This window comes from Myxocyprinus asiaticus, chromosome 28 (genome assembly GCF_019703515.2).
Source record: "Myxocyprinus asiaticus isolate MX2 ecotype Aquarium Trade chromosome 28, UBuf_Myxa_2, whole genome shotgun sequence".
Taxonomy (NCBI): Eukaryota; Metazoa; Chordata; class Actinopteri; order Cypriniformes; family Catostomidae; genus Myxocyprinus; species Myxocyprinus asiaticus.
Window position 1 is genome coordinate 37278953 of NC_059371.1, and position 20386 is coordinate 37299338.

Below are 20386 nucleotides of genomic sequence, written 5' to 3' on the forward strand. Positions count from 1 at the left end.
TCCCTCCTTTTCTTTACAAAAAGCAAAAAACTGGGTTACTTTCAAAGTGAGTCACTTACAATGGGAGTCAATGGGGCCAATCAGTAAACGTTAAAATACTCACTGTTTCAAAAGTATATTGCCACAAGACCTTAATAATTGGCTATGCATGTTAACACGATTTTAGTGTGATAAAATCGCTTACTAAAATTTTCTGTTAAGTTATACCCAATCTTACTACTATGTTGCCATTATGATGCAACACAATATACCCGGTAATCCCACAATTTAAAAAATAATAAAATTTTTTTTTTTTACAGCTCAAGTAATACAAGCGTTTTAACAGAAGAATTAACGTGAAGTAGAAAGAAAATTCTACGCTTCACATTTCTGCCTTTAAAACCCTCCAAACATTGGCCCCATTCGCTTCCATTGTAAGTGACTCACTGTAACATCAATTTTTTGTATTTATTTATTATTTTAGAAAAGGAGGGACGAGTCAAAATAAATTTTTGTGGTAATCAGCATTATGCCACAAATACTGCCGATTGAGCTCAACTTGTATTCAACATGGAATATTTATGGTGTTATGCATGGACCACACTAACAGCACCACGGTATAACCATGTCCTTTTGAACAAATAACATAGTAATACAATATGTTTTAATTGAATTTTGGACATGCATGCACCATGTCATTCTTTGAATTAGCTTGGAGTACCATGTAAATATACTACATGAATACGGTAAATGCACTATTGTGTCCTACATTGTACGTTACATTCTAGTTATCCATCTATCCATCCACAGTGCAAAACACTGACCTGTTGAAGCTGAAGCAAGCACTTCGTGAACTGATGGCCGATCATTCTGAAGGTGTCTCTTTGACTAAAGCACGCAGGTTTTGCCCGCTCCTCTTTGAACCAAAGGTGCTGAACGGATACGCCTCTGTCCGGCAGCTCTTGGAGTCCATGCCTGATGTGGTGAGACTGGAGGGACTCGGTGTCCAGACATACCTTCTCCCCACTGCCACTACCTCATAGAACAGGGCCAGTCTGGACAGCACGTACTGTTCACAATGAATATCCCAGCTATGGAAAATGACCAAAGCATTTACTACAAATCTGAACCTTTTTCTTCATGTAATTCTCAACCTGATCCACACGACCAATGTCTCATTCCAAACTTTTTATAGTGACCAATTTTAAATGAAGGAAACCTCACATCAACTTTCATTCAATCATCACAAATTACTGTTGTTTTAAAATATATGCAAACACTTTAAGATGTTATATTTATATATTTTTAAAAAAACATACAAGCACTGTACTCTTTTATGCAGTCATGCACAAATCAGAAAAAAAAAAGGGAAATATAGAAAGGAAACTTCGACAATTAGGCAACTCAAGGATGTAAGATATATTTATATTATTATAATGCTATCATTGTTTCTTAAAATGTACACATTTATAAAAAAAAAAAAATAAAAAAAAAAAATTGACTAACTGTGCTGCTGTAAAATTATAGTTGACTCTTTTTAGACACAAGAACTTGTATGTTTTTATAATTAAAACTGTTACAAATAGGTGTGACATTATCAAATGTTCATATCATAATTGCTGAAGCATTTCTCATAGTATACGGTATTATCACGGTATTGTATTGAATTACAAAATGGGTTGAAAGATAAATAAACTATGTTGTTCTTAATTACAAGAGTTAGTTACTTGTTTTGTACTTTTTAAATTAAAGGACCACAAAGAAAGTTACTTTGCAAAGATCGAACCATATAAGAGTCCAATGCTGCTATTTTGCAGTTATCTAATTTATTATGGTCTATTTTCATTGCAAATGAACAGATGACAACAATGGTTACATTTTGAGGGGAAAGTTTAATTGAAAAAGAAACATGAATTTTTGAGTTTCCTAGTAATTTGGTATGTCTTCCTATTACTGTAAGAGTCAGAGTGTTGGGAATGTTGATTTATGAATGGAAATGCTACAGTGCATTCAGAAAAATCGAAACAATTTGGTTGATATTGATCTAGAAACTTTCACTGTATTTTGAAGTGCGCATGATAACAATATTGTGCATTTTAATTGTCACAGTATATCTTATAATTGAAAATAGGCAAATGTCTAATCACAAATGTACTTAAATGCATTTATAAAAAAATAAAAATCAAAATATGGTGAAGGTTATTTGATAAAACATTCAATATATGTCAGGTAAGACCTGCATCACATTAAAACGTTGATTTTCAAGTGTTTGTCAACTTGTCCACGCATAATGATTTCTTTTTTTTTTTGTTGGGCGTATAATGGCCATATAGTTCCATGACACGAGCATTAGAACCATCCAAAAAAATGGGCAACTCAGAACTATAGTCCCAGAATTTCAAACACACTCTGTTAGAGTGTTACTCAGACCCGGTATGCAGTTGGCCAAAGACTCAACAGAATGAGGTGCAAACTGATTTAGAAACTACAGTACATCTAAACATTTCAGACTGTATTCCAGCAGACACTGATGTCCTTTGAAACCTTTTGCTTTGAACATTTCAGCAACCACCGTGTAACGTCCTTCCTCTGACACGTCTTCTTCCACCGACTTCTTCCCCAGGCCAAAATTCCTCAGCGTGTGGAGAGAAAACCTACTCATTTGCCTCCAGGACTGACCAAATGTGGCCATTACTATACCTGAACAGAGAGACAGAACATACCTTCAGGAAAAAGCAGGTCATTCCAACAAAGGCTGGTTCTGGAACATGGTTAGACCATGGGTCCTAAACAGCTTAGCTAAGGTTGTCTATCAGCCCTAACCAGTTTGACCAAAACGGTCTACTAGGCCAACTTCAGCCCCACCTCATGGCAAAATCAACAGTACACCCTCCAAGGCTCTGATCATTGCAAGACCTCCTATGACCCGGAATGAGACTAGACTCCACGAGGCTCAGATCCAGATCAGCACTAGACCACTCGAGGTGCCATACAAAAGCCTTGTTTATGTGATCTCAAGCCAAAGATCACAAGACTCCAACTTTGCTGGCTGGTAGTCCACCTGATCAACTATCTAGACTAACTTCAACCAGCTTATAGCCAATTAAAATAAGCTACTATCTGAAGCTCATTTTTGATTTTAGCTAAATATAGCGCCCTACCCTACACGTATTCCATAAATGTTTTCAGAACACAGTGTGACTTACCAAATCCACCAGTAATCCAGTCTAGAAATGGTATAGATGGCCTTCCAGGGAACAATGAAGCAATATGGACCAGGGCATCCGTGGTGATATGGATTGTATTCAAGACTATTGTTGGCTTTCTTGAGAGATACACTGAGGACATCTCTCAATACTAATGCATCTGGTCAGAGAAAAGAATTTAAAGCACTTCAGCACAAACTGAAGTGAGCGATACATGGTCTCACCTGGTCGTCCGTTTGCTGCTGTAACAGCTTCCTCTCTTATGGTTCAGCTTTACATTACCTGCTGGAACATGGCTTTGGGGATTTGCTCCCATTCAGACACAAGAGGTCTGACTCTGATGTTGAGTGATGGGTTCAGGCTTACAATCTGTGTTCCAATTCATCTCAAAAGTATTCCATGGGATTCAGGTCTGCAGGCCAGTCAAGTTCTTCCACATCAGATTGAGTAAACTATTTCTTTATGGACTTCTCTTTGTGCACATGGGCACTGTCATGCAGAAAGAATGGCAGGGTTCCCACAAAAGGCAAAGGTGTGGGACCAGGTGGAGTTTTGGCTCTAGAGAAATTAACTCTAAATGATTCATACAGAACCAGAAAGATCAAGCCAAGAAACAAAGTTAGGCCCAAATAATTCAGGTCTAAGTTCAACCGAGTAGTTCACATGGTGACAGATTAAATGCAAAATAAAACAGAGGACCACACATGGCCGGTGTGCTTTATTAAGCCATAGCACAAGTGGGAGGAGCCCGTAAGAGAGATAAAGAGTTTGACATGTCCTTTCATGTTACTTGTGTAGTCACACTTGATCTGTCATCGCTGTTAATGCTAAATGGATCCACACATTCAAGACAAGCTTAAAATAAAAAAAACACTGGTGGCAACAATACACTCCTCAAACAAACACTAGTGCGAATGAATGGATCAGAGTTCACCAAGTTCACGCTCTGCAAAGGGGAATTAACATGCTACAGAAGACAAGTAGTGTTAGTCAATAATTAATTTACTAAACTATCTCATAGCTCTCTAATACTGTGACATTGAATCTCCATAAAGCTAAACCACAGCCCAGCCAATTAAAACATATTCAACTTTCTAATCTTTTCTTCATTCATGATGTTACGCAAGTTGTGGAAAGGTGAAAACCACAGGAAAGCTAGGTGAAAGGTAAAGTATGGAATTAAAAATGCTGCAACCTCTTGCAATATTTCACATTTTGTAGCATACTAATTATATATATATATATATAGGTAAACTGAAAACAGAAACATAACAAAATAACATACAAAAAAGAAATATTTAATATTCTGTGCTATAAACTTGTGGAGTCCACACCAGCTTTAGAGTGTGTATTGCAAGAATGTCACATTTTGACGGATAGTTGACGTTCGGTTAACCGTTCCATGCACCACTATTCGGTTATTCTACACGTGAAATAGAGGTCTTCAACCTGACTCAAACTCAGCTAGTTCCGACAAACCTGACTAGTTTTGGACAGTTTGTTTTTCAAGTATAGGGCGAATTAGGGGCTGTTCAAACATGCTTGCAACATCTCGCGCAGGATCGCCACATTTTTAGACACCGACTAAAGTTAAAAACCTTTCATTTTTATAAATGCATCTCGAAAACACCTGCGTTGTTTTTCACTTGTTGTGCTGCATTCTGAAGAAGTTCAGGTTACAAAGAGGACTTCATGTGACTGTTAAACATGATTCCAGGTTGTTTTTTACAAAGCAAAAGTTTCAGCGCTTGATATATGGCGAGACAGCGTTTTTCCCCTTTTGCTCTGGTGTGCATATTTACGTCCAATAATTAGACAAGTTCAATGCCACTTGATCTGAAACCATTTCAAAATCAAAACACCCGAAAAGGCTTCGCTGCCTCACGAAAATGTGAAGCTTCCCGGGCAGAGCGCACACAGGCAGTGACAGTTTGATTATTTTTATTTGACTTTAATGTGAGTGATTTTATCATTTGAAGATGTATGTATTGTGCTATTTAGGCTCACAGCTCACTGTGCAGTTTATTTGCTGCTGTTTTAGTGTTTGAGGAAATTCCATTACAATAAACGTTCATTATTCTTGCGTCCCGACTCCATGCACATCCTTAATTTTGACCATACCTGTTCTAACGCCATAAAACACAACTTTGCTGGTAGAAAAAGCACTCCGCAAAATAAAAGGCAAAACATGAGCATGTTGGTTTGCTTTTTCTTTATTTTTTTGGTCTTTTTTTTTTTCTGCTCTTTTTTTTTTTTTTTTTTTTTTTTTTGGTTTTCTTGGTTTGCTATAGGGAAGATTTTGGCACTACATAATTGTCTCACTTGGTGTTAAGTTTGATTTCCCTATCTAAAGCCTTTGTTCTTATGCAAGCAAAATAGGAATACAGCTAATAAAAATAAAGTGAATACATTTTAAATCCTTATTTTACAGATAAAATAAAAACACTTTTTTGGACCCCTCCAAAAATAGGGGTATTAAAATATTTGACATTTTGTATCACAAATCAATGTGATGATACACACAGAAATAAAAGGAAAATAAAACATTAAAAATTTACAAAAATGATAAAATTCATTTTAAAAAGTCTCGACCAAATGATGTAAAGTTAGTCTTTTCTATAAGGATGTTGGGCATTGGTTTAAAAAGTAAAGTGTCACTTCATTTCTTCTGTTGAATGTAGTTGAGATTGACGTGCCGACCACGTTGAATGAGTGGGTAATGTTGATTTGCCACCACAGAACCTGCAAGAGGGGCAAAAAAGAGCTTAATAGTCAGCAACTGTCCTGATTTCACCATTGAATGAAACAAATATTCCACGTTATTCCAATTCAATAAACATCAGGATACATATGTCATAATTAAATGCATCACGATTCATCATCATCACAATATCACAATCACAACTGTAACTGCCCTAAACACAAGAGAGAACCCCAGTATGTCCGCAAGATAAAAGTAATTTTGCCGGATGGGTTTCAATCTCTCACTACCATAATTCTCATTACCGTAATGCAAAAAATTACTGTTTTTGTATTTCATAAAATATTTAAAAGTACAGTTAGTATTACTGCAATATAGTGAAGAAATTACAACTGTATTACAGTAATGAGAATCTCCATTGAGATAAGAAATTAAATCTTACATCTTACAAATGGCAAAAAAAATACAAAAAAATATTATAATAATAATAATAATAATTCACAAAAAATATATTTTCATTCCGTTTGTAATTAAATTCCTTATTTTGATTTTGGGGTTGAAACTAGGCATGTTTTCATGTGATTCACCCTTGAATCTCTTGTCTTTTTTTATTTATATTTTTTTTTTACTTACAAACATGAGATACACATACCTTGTGATATGTAGGGTTTGTTGGGCTGCTGCAGGTAAGGTGGCATACGGTAGGGCATGTAGGATGGAGACAATGAATACTGGGCAGCATTGCTGTGTTCCCAAGACCGAGAGCCCTGATTCACACCCCCAAGCTGAGACACGAAATTAGGATCTGAGAAATATCCAGAAAAGAACAGTGAACAGATTGCTGTAAGCAAATTCATCAAAACACACACAGGTACTCAGAATAATTAAACATTCGTCAAACAACCACTATAAAAACACAGAAATACAGGACAGGCTTGAATACATCTCTACAACCCAGTAAAACCAGTTTCCAGTGATCTAATAGACGAGATGTCACACCCAAAATACACCTCGTGAGGCTTACCTCATCACACAAACACCACTTGCTCTTATAGAAAAACGAATCTGCATGAAAAGGTCCCTGAACTTTTCATTGGGCTATTTTTAGAAGAGGTCAATCACATAACATGTGACATATAAAGATAAGTAGAGACAATATTAGGCAAGAAATAAAGCAGAATGGGGTTGATTTATCTATTGGGATTTGAATGGATGGAAACATGTCAGGCTATGTTATTACATTTATTTTTCACGAAGAAGTTTGTATTGTCATGCAAAACATAAAACATTTTCATTACTGTAATACAGTAATGAAAATCAACTTGTTTGAATGCAATAATTCTTTTTTTTTTAAATCAGCATCCTATGATTTTTGTATACTTTTAATTTTACTATATAAAGGTACTTTACAATTTTGATATAAGTGAATATGGTTTTCACATTACGGTAATAAGACTTGTATAAATTACAGCAGTAATAAAAAAAAGAAATACATAGAAGTATGATCACTGATATATAATATAGAACTGGACTGCTGATGACGCCATAACAGTGAAGCCACTACGCCACCATATTGCTATTCCCAAACATTCCAGTGTGCCTATTGATTTAATGTTAAATCATCTCATTTCAGCAAGAAAACATTAGTCATTCAATCAATTTTATATCTGAAATATGCCTGTACATCCCAACAATGCAAATGTCCTACACGTATACAGTGCATTCATAAAGTACTCAGACCCCTTCATTTTTTCACATTTTGCTGTGTTGCAGCCTTATGCTAAAATGCTTTCAATTATTTTTTTTATTTTTTTCACATCATTCTAACTTTGCAAAATGATCAAAAAGAAAAAACTGAAATATCACACTGACATAACTATTCAGACCCTTAACTCAGTACTTAGCTGAAGCACCTTTGGCAGCATTCACAGCCTCAAGTCTTTTTGGGTATGATGCGACAAGCTTTGCACAACTGGATTTGAGGAATTGTTCGGGATACAAAGAAAAACCCACAGGTAACCTCAGGAGAAATACAGGCTACTCTGAAAAAAGATGGTGTGGTTGTTTCAAGGAGCACAATACTTGTTGACCCCTCTCCAAACATAGCGCTTATGGTTGTGACCATAAAGCTCTATTTTGGTCTCATCACTCCAAATTACAGTGTGCCAGAAGCTGTGAGGCGTGTCAAGGTGTTATCGGGCATATTGTAACCGGCCATTGGCACAGTAAAGGCTTCTTTCTGGCAACTCATCCATGCAGCTCATTTTTGTTCAAGTACCGTCGTATTGTGCTCCTTGAAACAACCACACCGTCTTTTTCCAGAGCAGCCTGTATTTCTCCTGAGGTTACCTGTGGGTTTTTCTTTGTATCCCGAACAATTCCTCTGGCAGTTGTGGCTGAAATCTTTCTTGGTCTACCTGACCTTGGCTTGGTATCAAGAGATCCCCGAATTTTCCACTTCTTAATAAGTGATTGAACAGTACTGACTGGCATTTTCAAGGCTTTGGATATCTTTTTATATCCTTTTCCATCTTTATAAAGTTCCATTACCTTGTTACGCAGGTCTTTTGACAGTTCTGCTCCCCATGGCTCAGTATCTAGCCTGCTATGTGCATCCACGTGAGAGCTAACAAATTCATTGACTATGTGTGCAAAATTAACCTTTAATTGCCATTTAAACCTGTGTGTGTCACCTTGTGTGTCTGTAACAAGGCCAAACATTCAAGGATATGTAAACTTTTGATCAGGGCCATTTGGGTGATTTCTGTTACCATTATGAATATTGGCATTATATTCATGATGTTAGCCAGAGGGGAACTGGCCCCCACAGTTAGTCTGGTTTCTCTCAAGGTTATTTTTCCATTAACCAACATCTTATGGAGTTTTGTGTTCCTTGCCACAGTCGTCTTCGGCTTGCTCACAGGGGTTATAAATACACTTATTATTTAATTACTTATTTTTAAACACAATTTACAATCATATTTAATCAAACTTCACAATGATGACTCTAAGACTTTATAGATATTACGGTTTCATTTTCTGTTAATGCATGATCTTCTGTAAAGCTGCTTTTTTTTTTTAAATTAAAATATTAATTATATAGTAAAACAAAAATAGGGTCAATTTTGTTTATTTTGTTTTTAACAAAAAAAAATACTATACAATTATAATTTTATAGTATATTATTATAACATTAGAAAATATTAATTATGTATTAAAACAAATATAGGGTCAATTTTGATTTCATGTTTCTAACCCAAAATTGTATATAATTATATTATATAATGTATAAATCACAGTATTAAAACAGAATTCATTTTATGTTAAAACTATTATAAAATTTGATATATTTACACAACCCCTACAAAACTAGTGCAGAACGACTAATTTCACTGACGTTTAAACTAAAATATTGGAGTCGACTAGCCTAAAAGAAACTAACCTTCAGAAAAAGTCAAAGATGTGTGTTTATGCGACCCATTTAAAATACTTCATCTGTTCCAAATCCGACACTAAATTCTGCTGAAAAGAGGTATTTATCTACGACGTGCTCGCCTTGAATTATGATCATTGTACATTAAATATAGAACATGACAAGCAGTCACCTTTAGCGAATACAGGTTTATTTACTGTAACCCTAATAGCCTGTTCTAAACGGAATTCACCAAGTAAAAGTTACTTAACACATAAAAACAGTCAGGACATTTTTGAAAATAATTAACAGGTAGGCCACATCTACGAGAGAGAGAGAAAAATTACGCTGAAAAGTTGTGCATATTTCACAATGTGCAGTCGTGCATTGGCCATTGATCTAATATGACAGCTGTTCTGTAAAGAATGTTAACCAATAACAGTGATGATGTACAAAAAAAAAAAAAAAAAAAAAAAAAAAAGCTACTGGACAAAAAAAAAAAAATAGTCCTGTGATGTAGCCTACAATAAATCCAATGTATTCTAAACATGACGTGTACACAGAATAAAAGATAGTTTAACCCGTTAAGCATTCGGCACCTCATAGAAAATAGCCTTCTTAATCAGCAGATTAAAAAAATAACATACATAACATAAAACAACATACAGTAATTTTATAGGCTACTTACTCAAAAGAATACATTGTTTGATGAGCAAAAACTCGTCAACATGGTCCAGTGAAAGACGGGACTTGACTCACCTGAGGCGGCTATCCTGCACTTGGAAAACCCTGCTCGGCGGGAAAATAACTTACAAGCACGCACAGATTTAAAGAAGACTCAAATGTGAAAACATACAACTTTCAAGCCAACGTTTCGAAACCCGCTTCCCGCACCACCACTGAAGTGATATCATAGCTACTTTGCTGAGTTTGTTTGTCTAGCAAGAGGACATTTTCCTGCGCGCACCGCGAGTGAGAGAGCTGAAGCACGCGCAGCCGGAGGTGAAAAGCAACTTTGTATCTGCTCCAGAAATACTCTTTAAAATAATATTTGTATTATTAATTCTATTTAAAATATGTAAAATTAATATGACAGTAATTTAAGTGCAGCCGCTAAAAAAACATAAAGCCAAATGTAAATGTAAATGTGTAAAAATGTTGAACAGTTAATGGAGAAAAATATTAACCGACTAGAAATTCCAGTGTCGACAAGCAGCATCAGAACCGTTTAGTCGACTAGTCTTGCACATCCCTATACAAAACACACGCGCACTCACACAAACACACAATAATTAGTGATTGTGAGCACCACATCCGTGTACCTGTCTTGTTTACTGTGCCATTTCCCATGAGTGCACCTGGATTGAGATGGTGATTGTGCCAGTGATGCCCCCTCTCTCTGCCCGGGACCCCTACACCCCCAGGCACCCGCCCTGCTGACGGCTGGGCGAAAATTATGCTGGGGTCATTGAGATTCACAGGGGCGGGGCTGACCGCCTGCCCGCCACCGTTCCCGCCCCCACCGCGAACTGCAAACTTCAGGCCAGGCGTCGAGGCGTGCTGGACGGGGTGGACGGAGCCAGTGGACGCCCCAGAGCCCTGGATGATGGGGCCGTGGACAGGCCAGGAGCCCGCTGTCAGGGCGGGCTGCTGGCCATGGGAGGGCAGGCGTCCTAGCGCAGAGAGCCCAGCATGATGGTACTGGCCCGGGTGTGAGTGTGGGAAGTTGAAGATGGGAAGTTGGACCTGTGGAACGTGCTGTTGTTGTGGTTTGGAAGGTTTGGGGAGGCCAGCAGAGGTAGAGGAGGATGAGGAAGGCTTGTTGTTCGGCGGAGAAACGGAAGCCTGGGTGTATGGTGATGGCTGAGGGGAGTAAGGAGGAGTTTGACGAGTATCAGACTGGACAAAAAAGACAAAAAAGAGATTAGAATAGAATTAACACATCGTAAAAGAACAAAGTTTTGATCCTGGATTAACAGAAGGGCTGGGCTATATATTGAAGATTTGTGTTAAATTTGCCATGATTTTGTTACCAATCGAATTTTTAACTTTTAATGCTTTTAATTTGATTAGTTAAGTTTTCCCTCCCAAGTAGCTACGTCCGAATCCCACACAAGCTATTATTTTGAGTCTTTTTTCTAGCAATTCCTTTGCTTTCCTTTGAGTTGGTGTTCAATGGAAGCAGACTCTAAGTAACAGAGTTTTGGTGACGCAGGCCACCAAATACATTTAGAAATACATATTATGAAGACGCTGGCTACCACCCCTGGAGTTTGCTAGTTTGAATCCCAGGGTGTGCTGAGTGACTCCAGCCAGGTCTCCTAAGCAACCAAATTGGCCCGGTTGCTAGGGATGGTAGAGTCACATGGGGTAACCTCCTCGTGATCACTATAATGTGGTTCATTCTCGGTGGGGCGTGTGGTGAGTTGAGCGTGGATGCCGCGGTGGATGGCGTGAAGCCTCCACACGTGCTATGTCTCCGTGGCAACGCGCTCAACAAGGCACGTGATAAGATGCGCGGGTTGACGATCTCAGACGCGGAGGCAACTGGGATTCGTCCTCCACCACCCGGACTGAGGCGAATCATTACGTGACCACGAGGACTTAAAGCACATTGGGAATTGGCCATTCCAAATTGGGAGAAAAAAAAGAAAGAAAAAAGAAATACATATTATAATAAATATATTACTTTATCACATAGGTCTATATTAAAATAGAAAATATTTTAGCAGGTATTTCCCATTTAGGTGTGACTCAGGAATGATGGAAAAACAATGTCAGGGGAAATGGCAAAATTATGCAACAAACCATTTTATGCTGTTTTGGAGCAAAAAGATAAACAAAATAAATCATTAAAATAATGGGAAGATGACAGGAAAAAAGCCCCGTCATTATGTTCTCCCCCTTAAAAATACTTGTTTTTCCACTGTTTTGCGCTTACATCCTTATACTCTTACACACAATATACACATCTACATTTGAGACGCTTTCATTTTATCATTTTCAGGACAAATGTTGTCTCGTGCATCCATAAGTATCTGACTGTTTCTAAAAACCTCAAACTGTTTAGATGCTGTTGACTGCAGTAGGCCTACCACTTGGCTGGTGTTCGCGTTTCATGACGTTGTAGTACACGTGTGTGATGTTTCTCTTGTTAAGCTTCGATGATTCAATTCCGTCATACACAGAGTGCAAATTACTTAAAACGTCCCGTCCCGAACGATCGCATGATCTTAAATGAGAACCCTCCCCCAAGAATGCGCAAATCAGCTTTCCAGTGGGTCTCCTGTTGCATCCTGGGGGTCTGAGACCCCCCAGACCACCCGTAATTCGCACCATGCTTGTAGCTATACTTTTGAAACATTGTTTGATTTAATGTTTATGGACTGGCCCCATTCATTTCCATTGCAAGTGCCGTACTGTTTCTCCTTTTTAAATAAATGAGGGATGAGTCAATTATTTTTTGTGGAAATAATAATAATAATAATAATAATAAAAATAAAAATCCCACAATTACTGCTGATTGAGCTTAACTTGTATTGAACACGGAACATTCCTTTAAAACTTAACTAATAGATATTGTCTGTAAATGCTGCTGTTTATTACTATGTACTGAACTGTTATTTTAGAGCATAAATGATCAAATTAACAAAGAGTGTTTGAGTTCACAACGAGACAAAAAAACACGTCATGATTATTTTCACTGTATATAAGCCATTGCATTAAACATTTTGATAACACTTTACAATAAGGTTCCATTTGTTAACTTAAATTAACAACATTATTTAACATGAACTAACAATGAACAATACTTTTACAGCATTTATTAATCTTAATGTTAATTTCAACATATACTAATACATTTTTAAAATCAAAAGTTGTACATGTTAACATTAGTTAATGCACTATGAACTAACATGAACTAACAATTAACAAATATATTGTTCATTGTTTGTTTATGATACCTAATGCAAACTAATGTTAACGAATGGAACCTTATTGTAAAATGTTACCAACATTTCGAAAGTTCTTGGCAACAACGGATAGTTAGTTCCAAACTTGAAACTGTAAAAAAGGCAGAAAATGATCTAGCTATCTAGATATAATTTTTGACCTACATAGCCCAGCCCTTGTTGACTGCACAAGATTTTAGTCCTTACACATTCAGAGGTCTGTCTGTTCCGGCCGACCCGATCCTGGACTGAAGCGCCCTGAGGTATGGGGATAGACTGAGAGCTTGCCATCCCTCGGACCATGTGAGGAACTATAAAAGCAAACAAAAGTAATCAGTTAAACACAAACAGTGCCCTCTGCAGGTCACAATGCTGATATATAACCACAACAGTCCTCTTACAGAGGCTGCATTTCTATTGGCTAATTCAGTTTGCACATCATGAATAAATGAAGGAAATAAATACTTTCAAATGCAAAACCCAAATAAAAATAGACACTGCTTGGTATACACTGTATCCTGTGTACTATTATTTTAGAAAAATAGCATGTGAAACATCTTGAGGTGTGCAGATGAACGCTGCACAGTGTAAATCAACTTGTACCTGGTCCCGGCGCTCCTCTCTGCCGCAGGTGTTTGTAATCAGGACAGTCTCTCCTCACGTGACCCATATCACCACACTGAAAACAGCGTCTCTCTCTCGGCTCTCTCTCCTCCTCTCTCACCTCTTCCTCTCTCTCATTCTCCTTTTTCTTGATTCTGAAAAAAAATAAATTATAAAAAAATAAAAACAGAAGACCTTAAGATCATTTCACTACTGAAATAATGTGTGAGCACTGTAATCCAGAAATATACTTGCACACATATTAAAGCTAAAGTGTGCAATTTCTGCGCCACTGAATGGAACTGTAAAAATAAACATTGTTTTCGAACAGCTTTCTGAATAATTGGGCATTAGTTTCTATAGTCACATTGCCGTTAACATTGTTTCAAAAAAGCAAGACACCACTCGAGGATGTGCGTTACAGTGATCTTACCTTTTTTTATCGTGTGTCGTGCCTAACAACATCTCTTTATCGTGGTAAAATCACTTCAGCACTCTGCCTGTTATGGCGTACTGCTTTTAAAATAAGTTTTTCACATAAACACTGCACCTGCGCCTCTTTGGGCAATCCTTCATATAGTGACCGATCTTCCCACAGATCCGACAGCAGCGGTCATTTGGAGCCAACTCACCATCTGTCAACACCTTTGAGTCAAAGAAATAATCCTGAGAAAGAGAGAAAATTAGAGTTTTTGTTTGAATGTGTAGAGAATGAGGGCATCATCTGAGATTAATAGCACTCTGTGCGACACTCGAGTGCTTGTACTGAAGAGCAGCTGTAATACGTTTGTGACTCACCGCCTCTGTTCCAGGCTGAGGGTAGAACGGGGTGCCGAACAGCTTCCTGCCATTGATAAAGGCCTTCATGATAAAGTTAGTCACTGTAGAGAGCAGAGTGAGCGAGTCAGAAACAATGACCCGGTGTCAGAAATTACGATTTACATTAAGAGGCAATATTTGCCCCCGGGATTTGATTTTCAAGGGCATTTTTACCTTTGAGGGCATCTTATTCTAACCATTAAAAATAAACTGAGTCTCATCCATTTATGACCTGCATTAATGTATAGGAATAGTTCACCCCACAATTTAAATTCTCTCATCATTTCACATTCATGTCATCCCAGAAAAAGCACAAAAGTAATCCATAAGACTCCAGTGGTTTAATCCATGTCTTCTGAAGCAATCCAACTCCTCTTTCACTGTACATCTTGCCACTGCAATCTTTAGGCACAATCATGATTTCAAGCTCGTTTACACTTCTAGTGCTTGTTGCATGCGCAGAGCGCTAGATGGCGCTATAGGAAGTGTAATCAACCTTGAAATCAAGATTGCCAAGGAGATTGCTGATGTCAAGGTTTATAGAGAAAAGGAGATATATTTTGAACTGTTTCTCACCCACACCTATCATATCGCTTCTGAGACATGGATTTAACCACTGGAGTCGTATGGATTACTTTTATGTTGACTTTGTGCTTTTTGGAGCTTCAAAGTTTTGGTCACCATTCACTTGCATTGTAAGGACCTACAGAGCTGAGATTTTCTTCTAAAAATATTTGTTTGCATTCTGCAGAAGAAAAAGTCATACACATCTGGGATGGCATGATGGTGAGTAAATGAAGAGAATTTTCTTTTTTGGGTGAACTCTCTCTTTAATCAGTTCATTAACACAAATTCTGAAGATTGAGTATGTATTACCTCTTACCTTAAGAATTAAGTCAACATCAACTCGTATTTATGCCATAAAATGCATAACTAGGACCATGATAGTACCAGTATATCAGATGTTACAAATAAAAAACTGAAGAATGCACTAGGGGGGCATTTTTGCCCCCATATTTTGAATTTTGGTGGCATGTTTTCCCAGGGCCCCCATTAATGTCTGACCCTGCAATGAACCATATTCTTGGGTAAATGGCATGATGCACTTTTTTGGTCAAGGACTATTAATTTATTCCAAAAAAAACAACAAAAACAAATTGCTATTTATCCAGAAGATGATTTGAATACCACTTTTATGATGGACAAAATTCATTCATTTTTTGTTACTTAAAGTAAAAACTGTAAGAAAGTCTTGTTAGAAGGTTGAAATTCTTGAAAACCCTTAATGAGTAGTATGGTGTAATCTTTTATTATTGTCCTTTTTAAAGAATAAATAGTGATTCAGTTTTATATTTAATTATTAATAAAAATGACAAAATAATTGTCTGGCAAATTCATTTATTTTCATGTCAATGTGCGTTTTAGTCCTCTTTTATATAGTTACACCATTTGACATTTTTAGAGTAATTTAACCAAAACAATTATTAATTTTATTTATTTTTTTCAAAAACATGAAATCAACATGAACACAAAGATTACGTTTCTAAGTACTAAGCAGATGCGTTTTAAACTTGATTTATATTATTTTTACCATCTTGAAAATTTTTACTTATTTGTCTGTGTATAATAATTGCTGTTAAGAGCTAAAAGACACTGTAAAATGTTGAATGGAATATTTTTCTGCTTACTTTTACGAGAGACTCCAGCACCGAGGTTGTGGTTCAAGTCAAAGGGATCTGTCATTTAAAAAAAAAAAAAAAAAAAAAAATAGTCATTAAGCACAGTCATTTTCCTTTTCTCATTCAAAGTAAAAGTTATGCAAGAAGTTAAAAAAAACATCAGTACATATTTGATGTTTGATTTATATAGGATTAGATTTGTGCCAATAGTATTGAACATAACTTTTTAAAACTACTTTTAAAACTATCAAAAAATACTTCCAAGTTAAAACTTACAATAATAAGCAGCATCCTTAATTAATGTTTTTCTACGATTCCTTTAACTCCCAGAGTTTTCATTTAAGCTGTCAAATTTTTGTTTTGTGATTCTGCCACAAAAAGGGATAGGTTCTCATTGGCTAGTGGGTTTTGGAGTGACTGCGCCATGATCTTAAAGTAGGTAGTAAACCTCCAATGATATTTCAGTGTGGATGGCGCTATCCAGCATGAAACCAAGAAACCAATAAAACGTTTTCAATTTACTGAGTGGCATCCGGTTAGGTCTGCAGTTCCAACCTTCAATTGCGATGCATTTGGAGGTCCACTGCTTCTCAAAGGTGGTGAGGCGCTTGCGTTGTCGGATGGAGATGACATGCTCTTTAAAATCAAACTCTTCGGTGTAAAAACGCAGCAGGCCAAGCCACAGTTCTCCAACGCTCTCCTTATTCTGATGGAGCTCCGGAAGACGCCGCTGCTGTACACACACAGAAACTTAAAACTTTAACATGCTGCTTGTACTTGAAAATGCATTGAGCATCATCATTTGTCATGCCATGACCTTTCCGGCTTTTTAAATTCAGACTGATTCGCTAATGAATCAATCAGACCGATTTGTGAACCTGTCTGAATGATTCACTGAACAACGATTCACTCTCGAATCAGACATAACTATGGCTTGCATGCAAGGTTTACTCTACACAAGAGCAATTTCCCTCCCAAGTACACCCAAACCACTCAATTAAACGGAACTGCAAACAGTTTGCTCAGAAAACTTGATAAAACGTCATCACCATGATCACATTAACATATTACCACCTGTTCTTAGACAGACACCAATTCAGTTTTCAGCAACATGTTGGGGGCATTTCACTTATTTTTAAGAGATTGGCCAATTAAAACAGAACTTACTTATCTAGGTTGGAAAATAGTCATGAAAAACTAAATTAAGATTAGTTTTGGTGTAATAAACCTTGACTAAGATTATAAGTAGGGATGCGCCAATGTATTGGCTGCCGATATTTATTGGCCAATTGCTGACCAACTTAAAACCATCGGCATATCGGTTATAAACATGAAAACGTTCATATGAAAAAACTATTCTTTATTTAGAATGAATTAGTAACACACTTTGTAAAAACTCAGTGAATTCAAATGCACAAACCATAAATAATAATTGCCATAATACGTAGAAGGGTTGGCACTCCTAAGAACATGCAATATTTAATTTTTTTCCTTTCTCGTTCACACGTTACAGTTGTGAAAGCGGTACTTACCTTTAGGCTACATGATGAATAAATCCATCCAAAATGCTTTGAAACCAGCAGACTTTGACTTCTGAGACATTATTATGATATCCATTAATGCTTCATGATTGATTTAATTAAGATCGAAAATGCAACATGGCCTAGTCTGCATTCAGCGCTTCATCAGTGCTGTGTGAGCAAGCGGCGCCCTCTAGCGGTACAGATGGCATTAGCCATTATCCCACTATTAGACAGAATTTGTTCCTTTGGTTAAAACCTTTTATTTTTCCATGATATGGTTGACATTTCCATGGAATTGCCCATCATATACATAGTATGAATTTGTAATGTTCTATCATAACAATACATACATGTAAAATGTGAGTTCTTTTATTTTGAATGTTTTAGAAGCACAGAATAAGGTTCAATTCTTATCAATCATTGTGTTTTCACATTTAATTTTTTTTTATCTTCTATTTATCTTTCATTGTGGCTCTCTTTAAAATTTCAGCCTGTCATGACAGATCTAATCCATGTTCAATGGAAACTACTTATTGTTAGAACAGTAAAAAGAGCTTTTGTACCTCTTTGTCCATTTTTAAAGCATAATTTCAAAGTAAAACAGTGATCTGATTACAAAATAAGGTAAGTGGTAAAATATCAGTATAGGCCTAAAGGTTTTTGTTAAAATCGGTATTAGCCAAATATTTTCATATTGGTGCATCCCTAATTATAAGTGGACTACAACATGTAGACTACAAAAAAACATGCATTAACACAGAACCGTGCTAAGACACTCACCAGCTCATCAAGATCATCGAAGAAGAAAGCATTCCAGCCGTCCACCATCCTCTGAGGAACAGTGTTGCCATCAAAAATCTGCAGAACAACAAACAGAACACTTACAAATTAGACAAAACAATTCTGGCTTGTCTGTCAAACCAAAACGATATGTCTTTGCAGTTGACTTTTATTCTCTAAAAAATAAATCGGTGCAGAAATGTATGTGTGTGTACCTCCTGTAAAACTGGGATGACAGGTGGTTGTCTCTGCTGCAGGAAATACAGCACCATGAGGATATAAGCATAGGAGGAGAGACTTCCTCTAGAGGCGTCGCCTATGTCACAGCGCTACAAAACACACATTTTAAATTTAGGTTTAGAAACGCCTCTCTTTTACTTTTTTTTTTTTTTTTTTAGCATGTACATATTTGTTACTTTAAAGTAAGTATTTTGCCTTTGCACAAAGATTGAAAGATAAAATGTAAATACAGGGGCTTTTGGCACTAATATGGATTTCAAGCTACCTGTATGCACAGAGTATGACTATTTAGGGAACATTGTATTTTTATTTACATTTAGTTTTATGGGTTTTACGCTGCTGGAACAAAGAAACAAAGATATACGATTAATTAAGCGATATCTGGTCTTACCTTTGCAAATACTTTCATAGTGTAGCCCAGATACTGCACACGAGGGTCTATAGCAGCATATGTAGCCAGCATCCGGGTGTTATGTTGGGCCTGACAAACAAAATAAATGTATATACACCTCATAAATATGTGGGTAGCTGCCGCCTAACATCTATGCTATTAACTGTTTTTAATGATCATCAAGATATCCAGTAAATATGTATATATGTACAAGAAAGAGTGTATATTTTAGGTGTTTTAAAAGACCTTTTTGCCTTCACTTGCTCATTTTAAATAGTCCTGCGGTATGAAAAAAAACCCAAATCGTCTCTCTATTAATTACAACCATCAAACTGCATGTATAATCATTAAAAATAATTAGCAGATGCTGTTTAAAATAGTTTTACAGGGATTACTGCAGGACGTCAACTTTTCCAAAGTTAACTACCCATAGAGAAGACTGACCAGTGTGTTGTAGAGACTGATGTCTCCCTCTAGTCCGCTCTGCCTGTGTTCAAACTTCACTATAGGCACTTTAGCAGTTGTGATAGGCAAGATATTCCTCAGACCTGATCCATACAGACATCAAAAAAATCGGTCAGTGCTCAAAAATCAATTGAAACTAACTGCAGTTTCAATACAAACACTTACATACCTGTGTGTTTCTTCAGCATCTTGGCTAAACCCTCTATGATCTCCTTACAGTTCAGCTTCTGTTAGAAAAACAAAACAGCAAGAACAATCAATCATGAGAAAGAACCTCATGTTACACTGAGGAATTTACAAAGGAAGTGAATGGGGTCAATTTTGAGGATCGAAGGCAGAAAAGTGAAGTTTATAATTTTTTAAAAGCACTTACATGAATTCTTATGTTAAAACTTGTGTATTATTTGAGCTGTAAAGTTGTTTAAAATCATAGTTTTATGTTGTTAGGGTAAAATTGGATATAATGCTACACAGAAAGGTTAATAAGCAATTTTATCACATTAAAATCACGTTAGCACACATATTGTTTACGTCTTTTGTCTATACTTCCGAAACAGTGAGTGTTTTACCGTTTACGGATTGGCCCCCCATTCACTTCCAATGTAAGTGCCCCACTATAACCCAGATTTTTGCTT

The 20386-nt window shown here is 36.7% G+C and overlaps 1 protein-coding gene across 3 annotated transcripts in view; it reads right to left on the reverse strand.

The window, feature by feature from the left end:
• Positions 1-1458: 1458 nt before the first annotated feature.
• LOC127418733 (terminal uridylyltransferase 4-like) overlaps positions 1459-20386 on the reverse strand; it is a 38043-nt gene continuing 19115 nt past the window's right edge. Inside the window, exons 17-31 of one of the 3 annotated variants that reach the window (XR_007893540.1) lie at positions 19921-19978; positions 19731-19834; positions 19287-19376; positions 18871-18984; positions 18656-18733; positions 16875-17085; positions 16362-16409; positions 14653-14735; positions 14405-14520; positions 13855-14009; positions 13459-13562; positions 10621-11197; positions 6539-6691; positions 3186-5927; positions 1459-2679 (exon numbers count right to left, since the gene is read on the reverse strand). Coding sequence is in view for 2 of the 3 variants with exons in the window: in XM_051659475.1 (XP_051515435.1) it covers positions 5845-5927; positions 6539-6691; positions 10621-11197; positions 13459-13562; positions 13855-14009; positions 14405-14520; positions 14653-14735; positions 16362-16409; positions 16875-17085; positions 18656-18733; positions 18871-18984; positions 19287-19376; positions 19731-19834; positions 19921-19978 (1974 nt within the window). In the remaining variant the exon portion in view is untranslated. Of the gene's footprint in view, positions 5928-6538; positions 6692-10620; positions 11198-13458; positions 13563-13854; positions 14010-14404; positions 14521-14652; positions 14736-16361; positions 16410-16874; positions 17086-18655; positions 18734-18870; positions 18985-19286; positions 19377-19730; positions 19835-19920; positions 19979-20386 lie in introns of all 3 variants that reach the window. The other 2 variants (XM_051659477.1, XM_051659475.1) reach the window with 2 other exon arrangements.